A 22,455-nucleotide genomic window follows, 5' to 3' on the forward strand; every position below is an offset into this window, starting at 1 on the left:
ACCGAAGCTACAACAAGCTGGGCCCTTAAGGTGCTCCGCACTTAAAAGTGTGTGGGTTTTGCGTGCTGAAGTTACGCCTGAACTATGAGGTGCACCATAGTGGAGCGCTTTGGATTTACATTGACCACCTGGGGATCTTTAAACGCGTGCCGAAATACTTACACATGGCCGTAATCATTTTTTTACCGCTACGGGAAAAATTGCCACCGCGGCTGGGATCAGCTTCAGTTGGTAAAACGGAAAGGAAAAAAAAAAAATCTCGGAGAGGAGACTAAGGCAGGCCAAGCTGAAGTGGGACTATTAACTGGGCTGCCTGTAAAGCAAGGCTCGCTTATTTTCGTGTCATATTGGCTCAGCTAGACAACTCCTCCCAGTAGTACTTTATTTTCTGTGCCTGTTACCAACCAACACTTTCCTATGATCAGTAAACTCAACCTTCCACACTGCATGCTCACTGTCCCGAGCAATTGCCCCCTCTTTATGTCCTTCTGTTGTTTTTTTGCGATAATAAAATTTCCACTACACGAATTTTTCTACGTGCCTCGTGAATTTCGCCATAGCGGGATTTGACTGTATACAGCTTATGGAGGCATTAGGATCATCCCCTCCGACGGGTTGAGTGAACTCACCCGCCCCACGTGGGTCCGTCGCAGGAGAGGAGGAAGAATTCGGTCCACCGGAGGCACAGGCCCCGGGCACAGAAATCGGAGAAGGCCCGCAGCCGAACGCCCGTCAGCCCCTCCAGGCTGCGGCCGTCTATCGGACTGCACACCCTGCAGCAACAAACAGTCTCTCTCTCATTTGCCAGTCCCCGGCACTTTGTGGGCAGTACGGAACTGCTCTTGCAATAGAAATTACCGTACTTACCCGATTCTACGCGTTAGAATCGGATACGAAACCGAAACTGCCGAAACAGCTGAAATTTCATCCCACCCATCGCCATCTCGAGATGGCGCCAAAGCTTTTAGCAACGATTTTTCAGACGCAGGAAGCCTAGGCGCCTAGGCTTTTCTATCGGCGTTCACACAAATCGTCAAATTGTTCCACTTGTGCATCTGATAACAGCAATGGCAGCAGCAGCAACGAAGGTGCGCCGCTTCCATGGCTTACAAGCGGCTCCCACGTGCTCACAAGCAGTTGGCTGAAGCGTGCGCCTCTGGATAAGCTTGCGGGATGGGCGTGCGAGGCGTGGGCCACGATCCCATCGACCATGGTTGAAAGTTCGTTCAGAAGTGTAGTATTGCGAACGCGCTTGACGGCATTGAGGACAAGATGTTGTGGTCAATGGAAGGCGACAAGGAGCTCTCAAAGAGCAACGAGGAGTGAGATAAGTGAGATAACTTCAGGAAACAAATCGCCTGTTTCTCTTGCGTTCAGTGCGCGTTACAATTGGAGGCACAAGTTTTTTCGTTCTTTTGCCTGCAAAATCAGGTGCATGTTAGAATCGGGTAAGTATGGCATATATGCAAAAAAAAAAAAAAAAAAGAGACAGGATCTGTTTTAAAGCAGTACTGGGTCGTCCAACATGAAGAAAAAAGGGGCCCAGTTAGGAGGACACATACCAACACGCTGGAATGCATGTCGTGCTTTGCACCACCAACACTGCACACACACATCAATTTGATCTACACATTGCATAAAGCATTGCAAGTATTATACACCACAAAGCCACGGTGCTGCTGTCATCATGAGAGCCGCACCAAGCTTGGACTTTGGAAATACTTTACACCTACTACGCTTCTTGTGTTGAAGATGGCAAGTTACTTTCCATGGACAAGACAGGTAGTGCGCCCGTAGGCCAGAAGCTCAATAAATTAGGTATCCCTCACATATACGCATGCAATAAAATGAGACACATAGTAAAGTCTTGTGTATTGCTCAGCAAAGATAATTTCCATCACCAATTATGAGATTATAAAATCTTAACAAATAGTTTAAAATTTTGATTACATTGATATCAAATGACCAGGACTTCACTGTATGCGCACAAAAAGCGAATGCCATCATCATAGCAGCACCCCAAATGCACAACGGATTCAACGATGACTGGAAAAAGATTTATTTACAAGTACACACTACTTTTCCACTTATTTTATGGATGCTTTGTGCCCAATTGGATTTTTTTGGTGCAATATGAAAAAGCAATAAGGCACGCCATGTTGAGAAGCCAGGACGGCTGCTTTGGGGCAAAGACAAATTCTTATTTTTTGCATTAGCATTAGGGCATGAAAGAAAGAGCTGGATATGAAAGAAGGGTTCAACATTATGATAAAGGGCTTTGCGGACCCCAAAAATACCCCCGTTGCTGCTTTAGCCCTTGGGTACTCAAACCTTCATTCAACAATTACTTGATCAGACAACTGCCAACACAGAGATTACAATTGGCTGGAGAGCCCCATATTTAAGTTCTTAGTAGCAACCCAAAAGGTAACATGCCACTGAAAATGTGCCCCTTTGCCTACAAGGATAGCAAAACAGACGGCTGCAATAAATTTTCAACCAAGACACCAGTCTAGAAAGCTATCGCTATTTTTAAACTCCGCAGTTATGATGAAAAATTCAAGTTTAAACTCGATTGATTGATTGAAGGGTTTAACGCGCCGCCGCTACACAGGCGAGGAGGCGTGCCGTAGTGGAGGGCTCCGGATTAATTTTGACCACCTGGGGATCTTTCACGTGCGCCAAAATCTCGAACACAAGCGTTTTCGCTTTTCGCCTCCGTCAGAAAAGCGGCCACTGCAGCCGGGAATCAAACTCGCGTCCTGGTGCTCAGCAGCACAACGCCATAGCCACTGAGCCACCGCGGCAGGTAAGTTTAAATTCAAATTTTTGGGGTTTTATGCACAGAAGCTATGTGCATCATAGCGGATGGCTCCAGATTAACTTAAAAAACCGGGCAGTTTTTAAAGTGCACCTAAATCTTGACACACATCATGCATTTTTGTTTTTCACCTTTGTCAGAAAAACGGCCACCTGGCTGGGATGGAACCCAGGTCCTTGGGTTAAGCAGCACAACGCCTTAGTCATTGAGACACTATGGTGGGTAGCAAGGGTAAGAGAATCGAACAACAAGCTCCTAATGTAACGAGCCCCGGTCTGCTCCAAAGTGGTGATGTGTTTGGGGGGCCATCGCTCACCCCGCATTCTTGGGCCGGTCGTCCTCGGTCCAGAGGACGGCGATGTGTCCGGCCTCCTCGGCGGGCGATGCGGGGACGACCGGCACGTGCCAGTCGCGCATGGCGCGCAGGGCGGTGCGCAGGCTGCCCATGCTGGTGGGCGACAGCTGCACCAGCACGCCGTCCTCCACCACGCTGTGCTTGGCCTCCCCGGGCCCCTTCAGGGCTCCGCTGAACACCACGAACGAGGCCCCCGTGCACTCCACCGCACTGCCCGGGCGCGCCTGCAAAGGCACCAGATGGCAGGGAAGACGGGGATTCCACTATCCCTAGTAATGTCCCTAGGACATACGCTTCTCACTACATACGCTACAGAGGAATCTGGTGGCAGCGTCTGTGCAGCTCACATCAAGGCCATCTGTGTTGTCAGGGGGCGCCATTATAGCATGCACTCGCCTTAGTTTCGTCGTTGGATTGGACTGGAATGTTTTCGTGACCCTATATTCGAACACAGTGCCACAAAAACGCTCAAGAATGGCGTGTTATTATATAGGTGCGAAAGAAAACAGGCTGTTTTAAAGCTGAGGAAAAGGGAAGTAGATCGTATTTTTGCCGAAACGGTTGTGCCTATTTTACTGCACACCAAGCTGGTAGTTAACAACAGTGTTAATATTTTGGGGGCAACTTATAAAAATTTGCCGACCGTAAAGTACCGAGCAAACACCCACCCCCAAAGCATCACTCACCACCCCTTTAGGGGTGAAATATTCAATTTGCTAAGAGAGCCTAAAGATCGCCACCCCCTAAAATCCCCCTAAGATCCCTAAGATCGCCCCCTAAGATCGCCCACCCCCTAAACTCATCGGCTTTAGCGCCGATGAGTGAACAAAATAGACGTGAATCAACTATTTATGTGTTGATGCGGTCACTTATTTGTCCTTTCCACACTTGAGCCGAAAGTTCGCCCATCTCGTATTTTTTCTTGATATCTCCGTGCTTTTGGTTGGCGGTGCGGCCATTTTTTCTAGTTTTTTGCACCTGACCCGAAAGATAGCCCATCATGCATTTTTCATGTGGTATCTCTGTACTTTAAGTGGGCGCTCTTTCGAAACTTTATGGTAGCCTGCCATCCGAGGACCTCAGCTGGGTCCTATCTGTGATGAAATCTCCAGGCAGATGGTACACCGTTTGACTGTGGCACCCTTTCAGTGTACTGGCCCTTTTTGCTAGCCAAATATTTTCCTAAAAACTAAATTGTTGTTTTGATAGCTCTTCCTGACGTTATTTCAATGCATTTTTTTTTGTTCACGTATGAATCAGCTCATTTAGGAATTTTAAAACTGTAAACAGTACTGCGCATGCCTCTGATCGCCTGATAACCGGAGGGCGCAGACATTTACAGCTAAAAATGGCTTGCAAGACGACGATGCTAATTTTTCACTCTCAATGCCTATAAAAAATTATTCAGGCAAGAAAACAATCCTGGGCCATCTCCACCAACGTGAAACCTGGCGAGGGGCGAAGCTTGCAGTGTATAAGTGTATTCTTGGCGCCTTGGCGTTTTCGCCCACGGAGATGAAACTGTTGGGGGTACAGGTATACAGCTTTGCTGTAAAAGTCTTTTGTCTTTGAAGCTTGAAGCTCTCTAGCGCAAGGCGTAAACGAGTGTCCCAGTGTTTTTTTAGTACACGTTACATTCTAGCGTAAGGCGTAAACGAGTTTCCGAGTGTTTTAGTACCGTGACTACATGAGACAACGATTATGACGACAACAGGAGCCGCCAACAGCTCCAGCACTTAAGGGGCTTCGCCCCTAAAACTAAGTAAATCAATAATTTTACGATGGAATACTATCAGAATAGAAATTTTATTTTTAAAAATGCCTCAATGCCAAGCGCAGCGAGTGTGCTGAGAAGGTGCTGGGGTCGACTGGTGTGCTATTTTTCGCGCGTTTTCATCCCTAGACATCACACCATTATGAAGCAAAACTGGCCCAGACAACAGAAAAGCCAGCCAAGCTTCTCGGGGCCACAGCGGTGGGTTCCCCCCTCCCTTCCGAACCATGCCGTACCTGCAGGGCCTGCGAGTGGTAGGTGCCACCCTCGGGCGCCTGGACGCAGACGAGGTGGGCGTCCGCCTCGGGGCTCAGGTTACCGGCCAGGGCCAGCACGTGCTCGTTGCCATCCAGGATGTGCACGAGGGCGTCGTAGCGGTTGCGGGGCACCCGCACCGTCGTCTGCCGCCCTTCCAGGTGCACCAGCAGCCCCGACAGGCTGGCCAGCTGGTACTGGAAGTTGCGGAAGTCCTGCAGGGGGGAGGGGGGAGAAATCACACGCCATTTAGTCCCTCACACAGAAGACACGCAGAATTGCAGGGGGGGACACATGGCTCTTAAAACAATTCCTTTTAACTGTTCAGTAAACTCTGCGAAACTTATCAGTCTCGCTGCTTTTTTATCACTGACTCCAAACATGCCATTATTTTTTATTCAGTCAATTAGTTCCAAAAATAGTTAGAGATAATTAGCCATTTTTGGAGGAACAACAGACAAAACAGTGCTAGTCATAAAACGGTAATCTTTATGTTTTGCAATACTACAAACCCTGGTGAGTGCAATAAGAGAATCGGCTTTTTGGTGCACCGCTTGGGACTAATTTTACAGCTCAGTAAACTTTGGTGGCACCAGGGGCAAGGAACCATTTCGAGTGCCCGTTTCAAACACCAAATTTTAACACTTTCGTGACCGCGGAAAAATCGGCTGTTTCTGGGCCTTCCTGGAAATATTTTTTTCTTGCCACAGAAAACGATCGATGCTAAAGTGTAAGTTATGTTATGAAATGATAGAAGAATGGAGCTTTCCAACAATATTAATTTCAAACGACAGATGTATTACAAACTATATAAAAATTAACAAAGCAAAAAAATATCAATAAGAAAAACAAAATGATGAATACATCAATGCTGCTTTGCACAGGGTACTTATAAAATTTTTTTTGAAATATTCAGTTTGAACATAAGGGCTTTATAAAGTAATACTGCAAAAATGAGCTTTGTAAGTAAAAAAGTTACTTACATACTTACAATTATATAAACACTAGTGCCTACGGTTGTTTTTGGGTAGTCCAGGAAATATTTTTTTTCTTGGACAGAAAATGATGGATGCTAAAGTGTAGGTTATGATATGATAGAGGAAAAATGGGGCTTTCCAACAGTAATAATTTGAAACAACAGACGCATCAAAAATTTTATCCAAAAATTCTGAAAACAAAAAAAAGGTAACAAAAAAAATTGATGATAACCTCAATACTACTTCGCACACGGTAGACATAAAAACAATTCGAAGTATACACTTTGACCCTAAAACGCTTATAGAATAATACTGCAGATATAAGCGGTGTAAGTACGAAAGTTATTTACATACAAAAATATCAACAAACAGCTGGGCGCTGCTTCGGAGCGCAAGGCCGAGGTCAACAACGGGCCGTCTTTGTGGAGAAAACTCGGTTCTCTGTGCAGCCGGCGCCAAATGGTCTCGCCCGAACATTGTCGACACGCTACAGATAAGAGCTGCAGCCTTTAGAACCGGGCCGGATCTGTTTACAACAGCGTGCACCCGCGATACAGCGACCGGAGAAGAAAGCGGAACCCAAGGGCGCACACCTGGCGGTGGCCCGGGGCGACTTGACGCACTTTCGCTGACCATAGGAAAGTCTGACGAATCGAAGTCGTCTTCTGTGTCTGTGCTGCCACCATCATGCACAGATTCAAGCTCAGTTACATCGGAATCCGCTGAAATTCGCCGTTCGCGCGAGGCATCGGCGAGCGGCCACGACGCTGTAACTGAAACCACGTGAGCTTGTCTCCCCACCAGTGAAGGACATTTAAAAATTTCCCACGCGGCAGAAAAACGAAACTCGAATGCGAAACTGGTAAAATACTTTCTCCTTTACAATTGGAATGGCGCTAGCAGTCGAGAAGCGCTCGGAGAACGCCAAACTTTGAATTTATATTCATCGATAGCAGACTATCGATGGGAATAGGCGCGGTCACGAAAGTGTTAATGAGCTGTAAAATTAGTTCCAAGTGGTGCATCAAAAGCTGACTTTCTTATTGCCTTCACCAGGATTTATAGTATTGAAAAATATAAAGATTATAGTTTGACCGCCGCAGACATCGCCGTCAAGAGGTTCAAAAAGACGGGCATATCGAATGCCCTGAATGCGACTGAAGACCACTTGCTGTGAGATGGAGACGAGGCCTCTGAAGCCGATGATCCCAAGGCGGCAACGAGGCAACGACCTTTGATGTTAGCAGCACTGACTCGCACGAGGACCGTTCCCACTCAGGTCTCCCACTAACAAACGCGGGATGGTGAAGTTGGGTGATGACCAGCCGCAACGAATAAAGTTTTGAGCTTCAGGCCTATGTCGACCGTGTACTTTTATCGCGACAATAAGCCCTGCTTGGGAGTGTCTTGGTTCCGTATAATACCTATTCAAATTTGATTTAAGCTCCTTTTTACCATTCGAAATTTTTTTCCCCCGCATAAGAATTGAAACCCCTCACCTCACCTCACACCGATTTTTCCAGAAAAATAAAAAAAAAGTGCGAGGATTACACGAGTAATTACGGTAACCAACATCATTAACTAGATGTACGAACAAACAGCCCGTAATGTTACATCATGCTCAAAAACTTCTTCTAGAATTAAAAGAGAGAGAGAGAGAGAGAGAGAGAGAGAGAGAGAGAGAGAGAGAGAGAGAGAGAGAGAGAGAGAGAGAGAGAGAGAGAGAGAGAGAGAGAGAGAGAGAGAGAGAGAGAGAGAGAGAGAGAGAGAGAGAGAGAGAGAGAGAGAGAGAGGAGGGAGGGAGGGAGGGAGGGGGGGGGGGCAACCTCCTGCCAGTATTTGTAAATTTTCTATCGCCATTTTTGGTACACAGCAAGCCAGGGCTGTTCCCAGCCCGTGCCAAACACTGCAAAACGACTTACCAGCAGAACGGTCATGATGGTGTGGCCGACTTCAGCGTAGACTGAGCGCCGCCCGCGAACGCTCACCATGGGGTATGGGTAGACTGAAACATCATCACATTGAGACATATAAGTTACTTTTAAAACCAGCGCCGCCTTTTTGCCCTCCGAAGGTATTAGCGGCGCTTCTCAGACAGTCGGCAGACACTTTTGGTCAAAGTAAAGGTATGGACCCACCTACATTAGCACAAGTACTAACTCCCGTAAAGCTGAAGGAGTACGCGCATCAATACTAAAGAAATAACAAATGAAAAATACAGGACGGGCGAACTCTCAGATCTACTCTTTGCCCTATGTCACTCATAAAACCGGACATGCATATTGTCTTTTGATCAAAATTGGATCATTGGTAGCATTTGTCCACAGGTCATTGAGGTTTTTCTGCAGGAGAAATGAGACGTCTTTGTGGAAGGAGCTTCCCTTTTTTGTAGAAGGAGCCGCTGTTTTTGAACTGCGTGGTTGACGTATATGTTTTTGAATGTATTTTAAGGCACTTCTTCACTACTCCTATTTGTGTTCTATTTTCTTTATTTTTTTTCTTTCTTTCATTTTTTCTTTTCTTTTCCTTCACTAACAACTTTGACCAATACTTGTGTATCACCATGCATATGATGTGTAGCCAACTCCCGGGTATGACCCCACAAGCCTTTTTTTTTTGGCTTGGGCTCGCCCACTCTTGTTGCCAAGCCAGTTCCTTTGAGAAAATAAAGATTATATTATTTTTATTATTTTCAAAGTCGCCAGAAATCAACCTGATTGGCATTTTTGTTAAAACATACCGTGTCACAAAAAAGCAAATAGGCAATATTTTGATCGAACAGAAAAGAAGGAACTGACAAAAATCAACATGCCTCAGAGAAAGGGCCAAAGCAAAAAAAAAAAAAAAAAAAAGAAGGAATATTTGAGAGCAAGGAAAGGCTCGTACAGAAGAGGACCAAAGATGCACAGCAGCAGTAACATGGTGAAACATCAAAGCTTCTTGCACATTAGCGCTTCTCGCCCGAGAAAGCCATAATGGAGGCCTGCTGTTTCTTTTGCCCGTTGCGGTTCACCAAAGACAAAGGTCCCAGTGTATCCTTTGTCCCCCCCGAGTGCCACAAGATGGGAGTCCTTACCCTCAAACTCGGCCCCAAGCCTGAGCAGCAGCCGCAGGGGAAGAAGCCGTGCCCAGGGCAGTTCCAGCCGCTGCAGCAACAGAGCGCACAGCCAGGGAGGCCGCGGCAGAACCAGGCGATCCAAGCACTGCGCATAGTCAGGGGTACTCAGGGACTGTGCAGTCACAAGGGAAGGAGAGGGAGAGAGATAGGGGAGGGGGAGAGAGAGAGCCTAGCCTGAGCAAGATGACTAAGGGATGTTCAGGGCCTGCCGTAAGGTGCAGTCGCAAACCTGACGACTAAGGTTACACAGCATGGAGTTTGTATGCAACGTCTGGTCCACTAAACGTCCACTAAACTCAGTCCACTAAACGCTTACTGTGGACACCCCGTGTAGCCTGTAGCTGCTAGTTCCCAGCTAGACAGCGCTGCAGAAGCTTTGCTACACAGCAATGGCAAGGTGCATTTACCTACTAGTGTGACAGAGCCGTACTAGATTATGAAGCATGCAAGGGGCACAGCTCAACCTAGCTAAATTCTTCTAATGGTAGCAAGAATGTGAAACATTTCCTAAAAGGGCAGCTTGTTTTCCTAGTCATAAAAGAAATCAGAATGTGGCTTGTACTGCAGTTGAAGATATCCATTTACAAAGTTTCCCCCGCATACATTGTCATTCTGACTCGTATTACGCACCTTTCCCCAAATGTGCAATTCTAGCTTAAAAAGCCAACGAATTTTACCAGATACTCAGGACATACTATATACTTCTAACCACAGTTCGATGCACTAGTTTTGTTTACTACTTGGCTCATTTTCAAATGAGCCCTAAAATTGGCAATTAAAAAGTTAATCAACTCTAGATAACCACCTGGACGTTACGTACCCGGTCGTGCTCCTGTAGCTTTTTCTTAAAAATAATAATAATAAAAAAACTCAGCTGTTTAGCTGGCTGAGGAAGACGCCACAGCCAAAATGTTCATGGCCGACGACTAAGCACTACAGTTTGCAAACTCAATAAAGTTCATTCTCTCTCTTTTTATTAAAATTGATCACCTTACATAGCTAATTTAGAATGACTGCTGCCTGGGTAAGTGGTGGGAAATCACAGCCCCTTAGCTCCTCACAGCAGCCTGAAGCATGGTTGGTTCTGCAGCATGATGGGGAAAAAAGCTCAGGCCTATCAGATCCCAAAATCGCAGGCATCATCCTATCATATGTGCTAGTGTCCCACACCAGAGTAAACTAGAGGTCCCTTAGCAAGTGAACACTGTGACGGAAAGTTGGGTGAGTTGGTTCCGACGCACTGTGAAACAAGGAGTGGAAAAAAATTAAAGCCGCTCCACTCAATGTGAAAGCTGTCGGAAGTGCAGAGCAGTGATTGGCCATAATGGGCTGTGGCACCGCTATCCGCTCACTGCTATCACCCAATGCATTTCAAATTTGCCACCTTTGCAGTGCTCGCGCGCCTCTTGCCTGAAACTGTGCCAGTGGGAGTTCTGTTCTTTTTGTACTTGCTCTTCCTCCTGCACGTGCCAGCGTTGCACTGCCACTTTTTTTTTGTTACTATCATAAAAACCAACCCAACGAGCATTCCTAACTAAAGGAACATGGGCGGTGCCACTTAATTGCGTATATTTTGCCTCAAATGTACCTGCGGTGTTCTTTGTGCTAAACAACGGGCAGATGTATGACACGCACCAGCGGTTCACGAGTTTGGAATGCATATGACCATATAAACAACTTGGCTTTTGAAGCCTCTGGGTTACGCCGTGATGGCAGAATGCCGTGTGCCTCCACTTGTGTCCACTGAGCGAGCTAGGACGACAAGGCGAGCCCCTAAAGTGCTCTGCACTTAAAAACAGCGACACAGAGCAGAAGAAACACAGGACAATGAGCGGTTTCCTCAACCGTCCCCTCTCTCCCCCCACAGCACCCACCTGTCCCATGTGGGGCAGCAGGAGGAATCCGCCGTGGTCGCTGCTCCCCAGAAGGCCCTCGGGGAAGGGCAGGGACTGGAAGGCGCCCACGGTGGTCGCCGCGGGTGCCGTGGTGCCCGCGGGGGCCACCCCCACCGCCCCTCGGTGCTGCGGGAGTGCACCCGCTCCCCCCGCAGCGCCCATGCTCTGGAGCGTGGTGTAGAGGCGGAGGGCGTCGCGAGGCACGTGCGCCTCTCCGGGCTCCCGCTCCAGCAGGAACACCACCTCGTCCATCCCCAGGGCAGCCAGGCCCCGACTGCAGAAGTTCCAGCACTGCCGCGGACCGCCACAGTCCACTGCACGTGCGCGTTAAGGGGGGAGGTGGGTCTTCAGACGATTTTTTAGGTGCGGAGTACCTTAGGACCGTACAATGTCCGTTCGCGTTCATGCGAATAGCATTTACAACCTCAAAAAACCACACAGGCACCGGCAGGATTTGAGCCTGTGTCTGGTAGACCAGGCAGAGTTAGTGTCAGTCGTCTTACCCATTGGGCTACGACCGTGAGTTAGTACCCGAGAGTCAAACGGCTTACTCTCTCGCCTGTAACGGTGCGGAGTACCTTAGGACCTCCCAATGTCCGTCCGCGTCCACCCAAGTGCACACCACCATCAAGCGAAAATCAAGCGAAATTCGATTTCAGCCGTGACTTGCAGTTTCATTTAGGGAATAATCAAGGTGCAACTCACGGTTCAAATCGAATGACGGTTGGGGCGCAAATCGGACGTCACTCAAGGCGCAACTTGGATGTCATTTCGAGTCCCCGTACACCGCCCCCTCGCCATCATCCACGGGGTGGAGATGCTGCCATTTTTTTTTTTAATTTTTAGTGACAGCTAGATGAAAATTAGCAGACTTGGTAAGTTTTTTACACTGATTTCAAGACATAGCTTTATTTGTTCGAGAAATACAATGCTTTAAAATTTATTTATCAAGGCATTTCTTACGAGGGTTTAGAGCAATTTCGCTTTTAATGAGACTCAATAATGATTTATATGGACATAATGCCAAAGGTCTGCTTGGCCAGGCTATGCTATTTTAATTCATTTCAAAGACTTTTGCAATGCATGAAAGAGGTGAACATTTGATATCAACAATTTGTATACAATTATCTCATCTTTACTCATTTTTGCAAATACGGGAGCAAACCGCCTGGAGTTGTTGAGGCTGAGAACTGTGCTTGCTACAGTAAAACGTCGTCACAAGAGACACTAGGTTATGAGAGACATTTGAATGAAGACAGTTTGGTTGGTTCTCCTACATTTGCCATGTTAGCAACACTGCGTACAAGAGACCTTGGTTACAAGAGACACCTTTCTTGGGTCCCTGGAGTGTCTCTTGTAACGAGGTCTTACTGTACTCCGACAAGGTGGACAAGAAGCCCTTACTCACCAGTGACGATCTTCACCAGCACGTGGAGGTTCCTTGTGAGTGCAAATGCCACAGGCTCCACATTCGGATCTGAGAAGGGCGAGGGGAAACAGAATGCTGTCACAAACAACACCACGCAAACTTCTCTTCTTTCTTTTTTGCTATTCCAACCAATTTCGATGACACTTATGAGCCTGTTCCGTTTTTTTAAGCTCATTTCAAATACAGTGGAACCCCATTCATACGTTCTCCACCAAACCAAAAAACAAAACGTAACAAACAGAAAAACGCAGCATTGAGGAAACCTTCGAAAATGAACGAAAACAGTGTAGCTTTGACTTGCAACCATGTATTTCTGCAACTTTGGCTTTCGAACCTTAAAAAACTCGCGAATGCAGGATTGTCGCTTTCTGCGGTCTCTGGAAAACACCACGCATGGCAATGCAAGGTTCCTAGCGATGTCGGCTGTCTTCCGCACTTGCTGCTTGTCTACCGCGTTTAGTACGTCAAGCTGTTCCTGAAGGGAAAGTGCCTCCTGTTTTCGCGATGCCATCAAGGCATGACAAAGTTTGCGGTTTCAAGTTCAATGGTGTTCTCAAAGCTTGAAGTACACGATGGCGATGAGAGCGTGTGCTATTCTTGCGGTGGTGCTTTTATGTCAAACATGCACTTCCGGCATTCCAAAGTGAAACTTCTGTTGTAAGTGCAGTGATGATGGCGATAGCATAGAGTAACATAGGGCCATTTAGTAAAGACAAATCACACCCACGTGCCGCTTCATGCAGTCAGTTCCGTAGCCAAGCCGGGTCAAGGCTCATCAAACGTCAGAATGGCGGTTTGCGCATGTTGCCCGGGCGGGTTCGGAGTGTCAGATTGCAACGAATGATCTGGGAACGTACTTTGAACCATGAAGTAACAGTGAGTATTGAAAGACATGGGACTATGTGAGCTGCGCCGGGCCTAAACAAAAACAATGCAGCAGCCGGGAAAACGCAGCACTGAGGAACGTAAGAGCAGGGTTCTACTGTATTAAATTAGCTTTGATGTAAGCTGATTAGTTTCCGAGATAATTTAAAATCTTTCTTTTTTGTTCTTTGAAATGTAAGAAAAAAAACCAACAAAAAATTGCCAGCAAGGCACGCAAAGATACTACATGCTGTGGAGAATGACATATCGGAAGCAGTTTTCTTGTCTTGCAGTCACATGCAAGTTTACATCGCTGACTGTGTATGAAGTACACCAGCTAACCAAGTATACATAATGCTAGTTGAACACTCATTAAAACATGAAACACAAAATCTATTTCATTTATTTCAAAATTTAAACGTTCAGATTCATGCTGCAAAAGCAATTATCTTTCTAGCTGCACTACATGCTGGGATGTACACCCTCTATCAAAGATTTCTGGGCCAATCCTAAGCTTTCTTGACCGGAAAGAATAAGCTTTTACTTTAAATGTGACAAAAACATCTTATGACAGCAAGAAAGAAAGTTGTTTTCTCTAGCTTTCTGGCATAAAAAGTTTCACCCTCACTTGGTACGTAAGCTTCTACATTGAATTTTTCGCGGCCTGTGCGTTTCCGGCTTGGACTAGACAATTTTGACAAAGACTGTACCTTCCGAGATTTTCCTGTCGCTGCGATGCCACTTGCGGCACAAAAGTGAGAAATTATAAAAAAATTGTTATTTTGGCGACAGAATCGGGCCTGTATGGCTTTTATAAGTACCTGGTACTGTTAAAGCACCGACTTTCTGGAGGAGAAACTTGGCAAACCAAGAGAAAAAAGACCTGTACATTCTAAAAATGATACCAAAAAAGAAAAGAGTTTTGGGGGGGCAATTTTTTTGTCCCAAAGACTCTTGTGACCCCTTAATTGACCATTCCAGGGGAAATCCGCAAGGTGGAGTAAGTTTCCACGATGAAAAATTTGATGACCACCTGACACGCAGCCATATGGCTATAGAGGAGAGCTAAACAGAGTTTTCAGAAACCTTGCATTCAGAGAAAAAATCGTCCCGGTTCAGGATCCTCGACCAAGAGGAATTTTTCTTCACCAACAAAGTATCCAAGAAAGCTGTATAAGTTTCCTTTGTGGCTGCATGTCAGGTGATGACAAATTTTCCCCCTCGTATCTTTGGTCTTGAGGACCAAAAATTTGCCAAAAAATCAATTTTCTGTATTAATTTTATTTGCAGTCTACAGGTCCCAAAGAATGTACCTGCAAAATATCATAGCTGTATCATAAGTATTCCCAAAGCTGTCGTCCTTTGAAGTCGCCTAAATGACCATTTTTGCCTGTGTTTGCAAACTTCGTGCCCTGTTTTCTCAGAACCAATTTTTTTCCCACATGGTCAGCTGTCGGGTACAATATCTTGGGATGTACTGGTTCAATTTACAACATTTTTGTTGCATTCGAAAGCTTATGAACTGAACAGTGCAATAAAACCACAAAAGTACAGAATTTCTTTTTGCTGGCACAAGATTTTATGCAGTTTGTTTTACAAAAACATTGTACATTGATGACCTGACATTTACGAATTTTACAGTGTTTGCAGAAACCATGCTAAAATTACTGCAGTGGTATAGTTGCACTCCCTGGTCCTTCTAGAGCACAAAGGGATAAAAGCTATTTGAGTATTTCATAGGTAGATAATGAAAAAATTGCCCAAAACAGAGTGACATAACATGTTGCACAACTCTAAACTTACACCCCATAGACGAAAACTGACTGCCTATTTGTGCTCAGGATGTTGAAATACACTCAAGTCAAGCACATAAGTTAAAAAATAACAAAAATGTCCTCAAGACCAGTGTCCCCCCTTAATGCAGGCTAAGCATCTTACCCTGAAGCACAACCAGCAGATCAGCCTCATTTTCGAGCTTGAGATCCCGCTGTGACACTGCAAAGGGGAAAGAGAGTTACAGTGAGATCACCATACATCCAATGAACATGCACTCCTCGCAAGGTCCTCTCATCCACATAATCCTTAATATGCAAGGTCCTTAGGGCGTCAACATCAATTACGCATGTACACATTTATGTTTGTTGAGTCTCCAGGTAGAAAGAGCAGGCATCCATGTAGTTATTTTACATGAAAAACCATTTGCCAAGTTGACAAGAGATTGATTTTGAATTTTTAGCTCCAGAACCTGTGCTTGTGCATTTTCTAACACGGCCAGCTTACATACGCTGAAAGCACACTGCCAATCAGGTATGTACAATTCATATCCATTAAGTGAGTAATCTAAAAAACACCAAACCGGTCGATGTTCATACTCAAAGCATTAAATTCGTACAAATGCCTTGGAGCCCACGTCAAACGTTGCACAGCACTAGTGTTGAATGTATTAGTGCCTTTGCTAAAAATATGGTAACCATTAATCGAAACTATAGCATAACTACAGTTATAGCTAATAACTACAATTATATAGCCATACCTGCCAGGTTTGCCGGGATGGCATTAGGGAGATCTGACCGGCGGGAAGGGGGGGGGTTGTAGCAACAACAGAATACGTAACTTTACACACATTTTTTATTTACTTGCAACTTAGCAGGGAATGGACTGTTTCTTCGTCCAAACTACCAACAAGCTACACCACTTAAATGTTCGACGTGGCTGACGCCGCCCTTTTCAGAAAGTCCTGGAAATAGTACTGCCAAGCGCAATACAAAACAGCAGGAACTAAACGGTTTTGTTGTTTCGTCTAAACGGCCGCCCAGAACGGCCGTGCTCGTGCGTAAATGAAAGCGGCGGCGGCGCTGCGTTTATACGAACAGTAAACTAACAATGGGGCGAACAGGCTTACCATCTGCGCATGGCCGACTACGATTTTTAAGCACTTCACTGATAACGATGCCAATTGGTGTCGGGTTGGATTGTCAGGTATACCTCCGGAGCATTGTGGCCAGACTGGGAAAAAGATTTGTCCAAAGACGGGTGCGTTTTCGGGAGATGTTGGTTTCGGTCGTACAATCGTACAAAACCATGCAAATTCGGGAGTCTCCCGGAAAATTCGGGAAGCCTGGCAGGTATGTATAGCTATATACAGTAGAATCTCGGTGATACGAATTCGGTTGATACGAATTTCGTTGTGATACGAATTTTCGAAATTCCCCGGCCAAAATGCATTGTGCGCAATTTAAAAAAATTTGGATGATCCGTACGCATTTATCACTCCGGTGCGGGTGATACGAACACGCGAGCAGACGACTGCGGCGTGGACGGGAGGCAGGGAGTGTCAGTGCGGCCGTGCGGCCTTGGTTGTGCGCGGGCACAAAAGCATTAGTCCTCCCCCATTGACGGTAATCCTCCTCGTGGGGAGGTGCTGTTCCGAACGAACCGAACGTTTCGCCCTCTCGACGCTTGTTCTTTCTCCTTCCCTTCTTTTATCTCCCGCTGCAATCTCTTCTCTCTGTACCTTTCGTTTCTGCTGGCTGCAGCTCGGGTGCCTCTAGCTTCCTTTTTTTTTGTATTCTACTTCTTGAATAAACAGCGGTAACCAAGCGTTCCCTCATTTCCGACGGCGAATACCCTCGCCATTTTGCCTTCTCCGCATTCCTCGCTTCCGTCTATGCCCCGCGCTCTACCTATCCCATTGTCGCCTTGCCGTGTTGCCTGCGCCACTTGCGCGTCGATTATGTTGAAGCGTGAACCGTATGGAGCGTTTTCTGCTCACGAAAACACGCCGCACACGCCACAGGCGCGCTGATGCCGCCGCGAAGACCTTAGCCGCGAATACCACCCGCATGCTGCGCACAGTGGCAACATGGCGGCGTCACCGGCCGCGAAGTAATGCGGGTAGCTCAACCGACCGCTTCTGATCGCTCTTTAAGATGCCACTTAAAAAACAAATCAGTTGCTTGTAGAGTAAAGGAGCTGATATTGTGGGCGAAAATGACACTGCAAAGCGTCGTCCGCGCGGCTAGGGAAAACGCCGATGAAATATCCGCCACCGTGGTAAGCCTAAGCCTCTCCGGCGGGTCCAGTGGGATGTCCGGAGCGCTTTCAAACTGCCGCCATGAAGAGCGCGCCTCCCCATGGAGCAAGTTGGCAGGCTACTCCCACTGCCGCGCGCGTCGCGCATCATTTTCCGAGCGAGGTAGAATCTGACGCAGGGGCGAAATCGTCGACGCAGTCGTGAAAATAACGCACGCGCAACGCCGACGCGCACGAATTGTATGCAGTTCACGCTTGAGTTCGTGTGCGTGCGTCGCGTCGGCGGTGAGCGCGCGTTCTTTTGACGCCTGAGTCAACGATTTCACCCCCGTGTCAGATTCTACATTCTACCTCGCTCGGAAAATGCTGTGCGGCAGTAGGAGGAGCCTGCCCACTTGCGCCAATAGGGAGGCGCACTCTTCACGGCCGCAGTTTGAAAGCGCTCGCAGCAGCTGGCTGGGCCACCTCCGCGGCGGATATTTGGCGCGGATGACAATAGTGCAGTTTTCTCCCACACTGTCAGCTCCTTTACCGCATGAGCAATTTAGTTTACATCTTGAGCTGCGTTTTACCAAAAGGTTAGAAGCGGTCGCTGAAGCTAACTGCACCTCTTCACGGCAAGAGCCGACGCCATGTTGTTTTCTCGTTTTCCGATGATATGAATTTTCGGGTGATACGAATATTTTTGCCGCCCCTTGAGATTCGTATGACCGAGAGTCCACTGTAGTTGTAACTTTGGTTATATAGCTATTTAGTTAAAGCTAGCTATAGCTATATAGTTATAACTATAATTATAGAAAATATAGCGTAACTATAGTTATAGCATAACTAAAACCTAGCATACTCTACTACCCCATTTCGGAAGCTTTTTTGCCTCACTTTGTGCATAAAGTCGTTCCTCGTGCTTATTGCGCGCTTTCCGAATCCTAAAGAGGCTTCGCTTCTGCTCCTTTTGCGCCCCAGGCTATTGTAACGTCGCACGCGGAGTGTTGGCCTCACCGCTCAGGGCCACCGGGGGCAGGGAACCCTCGATGTCCGAGAGGACCACCCGGCGTTCTTGCAGCAAGCTCTCGGCCGGCCCCTCTCGGCAGCTGGGCTCCCGGGGTGGACCGGAGATTTGGGGGGGCACCCCTTCGTCCGAGAGGTCACCTCCGGGCCGGATGCCGTCAGAGAACATTACCTGCAACAAAGGTCGCTCGTCGCTATCCCGTCACATGCCTGTCACCACTTCTGAGCAGCAGAAAAGGCGAGTGTGAAGCTCCCAGGCTTTCCTTTTTCCATACTTTCAATTTGACTTTTCTCCCAGCCGACTGAGCCAACAGTATTTATTCATTTCCCAGTGGCAACCTGCTTGATCCCAGAGATTCTTAGCACCTTCTGCTGTACTGCTGTCCAAGGGATGGTAAACGAAATTTGGGGGTAAACAATAAACTCGAGTGACTTGCGACAGAGGCGGGTGGAACTATTTGGGAGAGGCCGTCGTCCTGCAGTGGATGCTAATGGTGGTGACGATGATGAATTGAGCTAACACTATCATTACCACCCAACTATTGTTGCAGTACAGAATGAAAGCTTATGCAAATTCTCTTTAATCACTCTTACCTTCCACCAGCGTAGTCAATTCATTGACCCTGAAGGTTCTGAACACGTGCCTCCACGTAATCTTTCCCTTGAGCAAATGCCAGGTCGTTTGCCTTGGCACCAATTTCTTGTCTAATCAACCTGCTGTTATTTGCTCACTTTTCATATCTCGATTTGAACTGGAATATTCCACACTAGCTCGTTCCATAATCTATGCTGCAACACTTGCCATGCAGGTCCGATACTCCTTACAAGGTTCTTTATGTCAAACAAAGGGAAATGTTGCATGAATTACGTAAATTAGTAATACCGTATTTATTCGATTATAGGGCAGTCAAAATTATAAGGCAAGGGTGCTATTTGGAGAGTAAAAAAAAAAATCGCCAGATAGATATACTGAGCTTTGAATATAAGGTGGGGTACGACTTTGAGACTACGGATTTTGGGAAAAAAACCTCATCTTGTATCTGAATAAATACGGTATACTACTGCCCTCCAAAAAACGGCAACAAAGAAAACAGACGATTGCATAAATGCAATGCGATCATTCAGTGCTGGCTTGGACCTTTCAGAAAATGACCTCAACGGGTCATTATAACTGTTACAAATTATCACTATAATTAACAGCCCACACCATCATAGTTTTCCTCCTAATAAGCCTGCTCTGCTACCTCCATTTTCAGCCTCCATGCTGTGCAGCAAACTGTAAAAAAAGAACCTCAATGATGGTGGTGATATTAGTGCAGACATGACGAACGGCTAACTACACTGTGACAAATCCACCATTAACTTTCGCTCATTCTCATAAAAAGAAATTGAAAGATTTGCTCACTTGCTACACAAAACAAGCTCAAAGCAACAAACAACTTCAGCTTGTTGCGGGTGTTCTGGTTGTTTCCAGCTTAGAAATGTCCTTTTTAAATATGAAAATAATTATTCAGAGTTTGGTATCTTAAACGCCCCCTCCCTTTTCCCCTCCCGTGATGATATTACAATAATTTACTGCTACGACCCACAAAAAGGCGGTAAGCTACGAATAGAAAGCAAAGTTGCAGATTATAAGAAGACCTCATGAAATCTGTTTTCAGTTCCTGCTGTTACATCGAGTGATCGGGTGGGAGGGAATAGTTCCGGTCACCCTCCTCACCTGCTTGGGGGCCTCTCCGTCCGGTCGGGGTCCCCGCCGCAAGACCGGGACCAGGACCGTCAGTGGGGGTGACTGCTGCGAGCCGTGCAGCGGGGGTGGTCCCCGCGAGCAGTAGGCCGCCGGATTGGCCGGGCTGGGGCCACCACCCAGCCGCTCCACCGCAGCCACTGCACGGAATCGTCCACCCAGCACGGCACAGAATGAGTGACGGCAAACCTAAAACAGAACACTCTGCAAAGACGCCTCCCGCTTGGGCACTCCTGTTAGAAATCTATTTTAATATTTGGGCTATTGCAACAAAAATTGGTCAAGACGTGCGCCAATGAGCTGATGACATTCGTGAAATAAATGTTTTGTATAGGACAAATGGTCGAAGAAAAGAACACTTTTTTTCCAGATTTTCAACGACAAACTTTGCGTTTGTATAACTTCTGAAGAAACAGAGCTAAAAGCATAAAACTACAGGTTTAAATGCAACTTTTCTTTCACATAAATGTTAAGTGAAATTTATTGGAAAAAAAAAAAGAAAACTGCCCAATTGGTGGTTATATTTATGCAACCATGATGAAGAGGAATCAAGGAGAGCATTAAGGGTTGTTTTGTACCTACAGCTTCCCTACTTAAAAAAAAGACGTGTAACTCCAAAGTTCACGGTCGAAGAAAAGACAACTTTAATTCCAGATTTCCAACGACAAACTTTGGGTTCGAATAACTCCTGAAGAAACAGAGCTAAAAGCATAAAGCTATTGCTCTCATACCTTCATCTACATTATGTTTGCATAAAAACAGTCCACAGTCAGGAGTTTTTTCTAAAAAACTCGACAAATCCTTTACAGAAGACATTTGTATACATTTCATACTTTCATTCTAAGCAAGACCTTATTTTATATATCTAATCCACACAACCACAATACACAAGTCAGTCAATTTTTATGACAACTGCTAAAGTATTAAAAAAAAATTTCAGAGACCAGTAAGCGGCACGATTGTGTTTTTCCGTGACTTGGGAGTGAACGAATCAGAGAAGCATCGAATGGACGCTGAAATTAACATCGATAAAAAAGAAAAGAAAAGAACAGGAGCAGTACCCTACAGTGGAACTTATGAAGTGATAATTGCATACACGGATACATTAAGAATTTGACCTTCAAACTCAGCAGCTTCTGGGGACATGCAAACAGACAGCTGATAAGGAGAGACAACAATGAGTCTTCCTTCATCCATTGTCTGTTTCCAAACTGTGACCCAAGTAATGATTCACTACCCTCGAGCCACCTGCCACGACAGCAGCAAACGAATTGGGGCAGATTGCTGTTGCTTGGGCGAATGCATCATCAAACTCTTACCCAGATTGCCTCAACAGTAAACATACCCCATCCTCAATATTTGACCAAGTTTTTTCCTAGAGTACTAAAGAGTGCTAGGCAAAGAAAGCACTGAAAACAGCGTGAAGACAGGACAGCGAAAAAGATAGACGAGAGCACTGCCCATATTTTTGTAGGGCTGTGGTAGCTTTATTGCCGTTTATGGAGTGTTGACTTCACTCTCACGGTTGCATCGGCATAATTACGAGGAATCGTTTGAAAGGCACCCTGTGCAGAATGACCCTTTCGTGAATTTTGGCAGGTTGCACCTAGTGTCCCTAAAATAAGGGATGGCTTTATTTAAAAGGGCCATGCAGACAAAATACAAGTTTGGTTCATCCAAAAGATTGCCTCGTTAGAATCTTACTGACACCACTTCTGACGCACACTTTGCTCAAATAGGCTATATAATTAGGAAAAAAAGAGAATGGCCACGTGACTCACTAGATCATTTCTTGCAACAGAACCTACGATGTCATATGCCCCACTGTGCGACTGGCTGAGGCAGGCAAAAGCAAATGCCAATTAGGCATGGCTTATAAGCTTGTTGAACAAGCCATTTACGCTTAAAATGTAATGCATATTCATTTTATAGCAGTAAGAATGCTGGGGTAAACGATGGAAGTTACAAAAATCCACGTGAACACAGAAGCACCGATGTGCACTGCTTTTGGTAGTGGGCGCACCATGCTTGTTTTAGCTGCACAGCAGTCTGCTGCTTTGGAGTTGTCTTAGACGACACTGGCCGACTAGCGTAAGCGACGTTGCCTTACGTGACCCTGTTTATCGAGGGTACCCCATGTTTCACGAAGTGATTACTTTCTACCGTAACAAAAACAAGCC

At 46.2% G+C, this 22,455-nt stretch overlaps 1 protein-coding gene across 2 annotated transcripts in view; it reads right to left on the minus strand.

The window, feature by feature from the left end:
• Sara (Smad anchor for receptor activation) overlaps window positions 1–22,455 on the minus strand; it is a 41,943-nt gene that overhangs the window by 5,144 nt on the left and 14,344 nt on the right. Inside the window, exons 5-14 of one of the 2 annotated variants that reach the window (XM_077693952.1) lie at window positions 20,249–20,415; window positions 18,520–18,700; window positions 15,427–15,483; window positions 12,604–12,672; window positions 11,175–11,509; window positions 9,259–9,385; window positions 8,105–8,187; window positions 5,187–5,420; window positions 3,138–3,400; window positions 630–773 (exon numbers count right to left, since the gene is read on the minus strand). In XM_077693952.1, coding sequence (XP_077550078.1) covers window positions 630–773; window positions 3,138–3,400; window positions 5,187–5,420; window positions 8,105–8,187; window positions 9,259–9,385; window positions 11,175–11,509; window positions 12,604–12,672; window positions 15,427–15,483; window positions 18,520–18,700; window positions 20,249–20,415 — 1,660 coding nt within the window. The remainder of the gene's footprint in view (window positions 1–629; window positions 774–3,137; window positions 3,401–5,186; window positions 5,421–8,104; window positions 8,188–9,258; window positions 9,386–11,174; window positions 11,510–12,603; window positions 12,673–15,426; window positions 15,484–18,519; window positions 18,701–20,248; window positions 20,416–22,455) is intronic. The other variant, XM_077693953.1, reaches the window with a different exon arrangement.

This window comes from Haemaphysalis longicornis, unplaced genomic scaffold, assembly GCF_048455015.1.
Source record: "Haemaphysalis longicornis isolate Haplotype H1 unplaced genomic scaffold, Haemaphysalis longicornis Haplotype H1 scaffold_12, whole genome shotgun sequence".
Classification (NCBI taxonomy): domain Eukaryota; kingdom Metazoa; phylum Arthropoda; class Arachnida; order Ixodida; family Ixodidae; genus Haemaphysalis; species Haemaphysalis longicornis.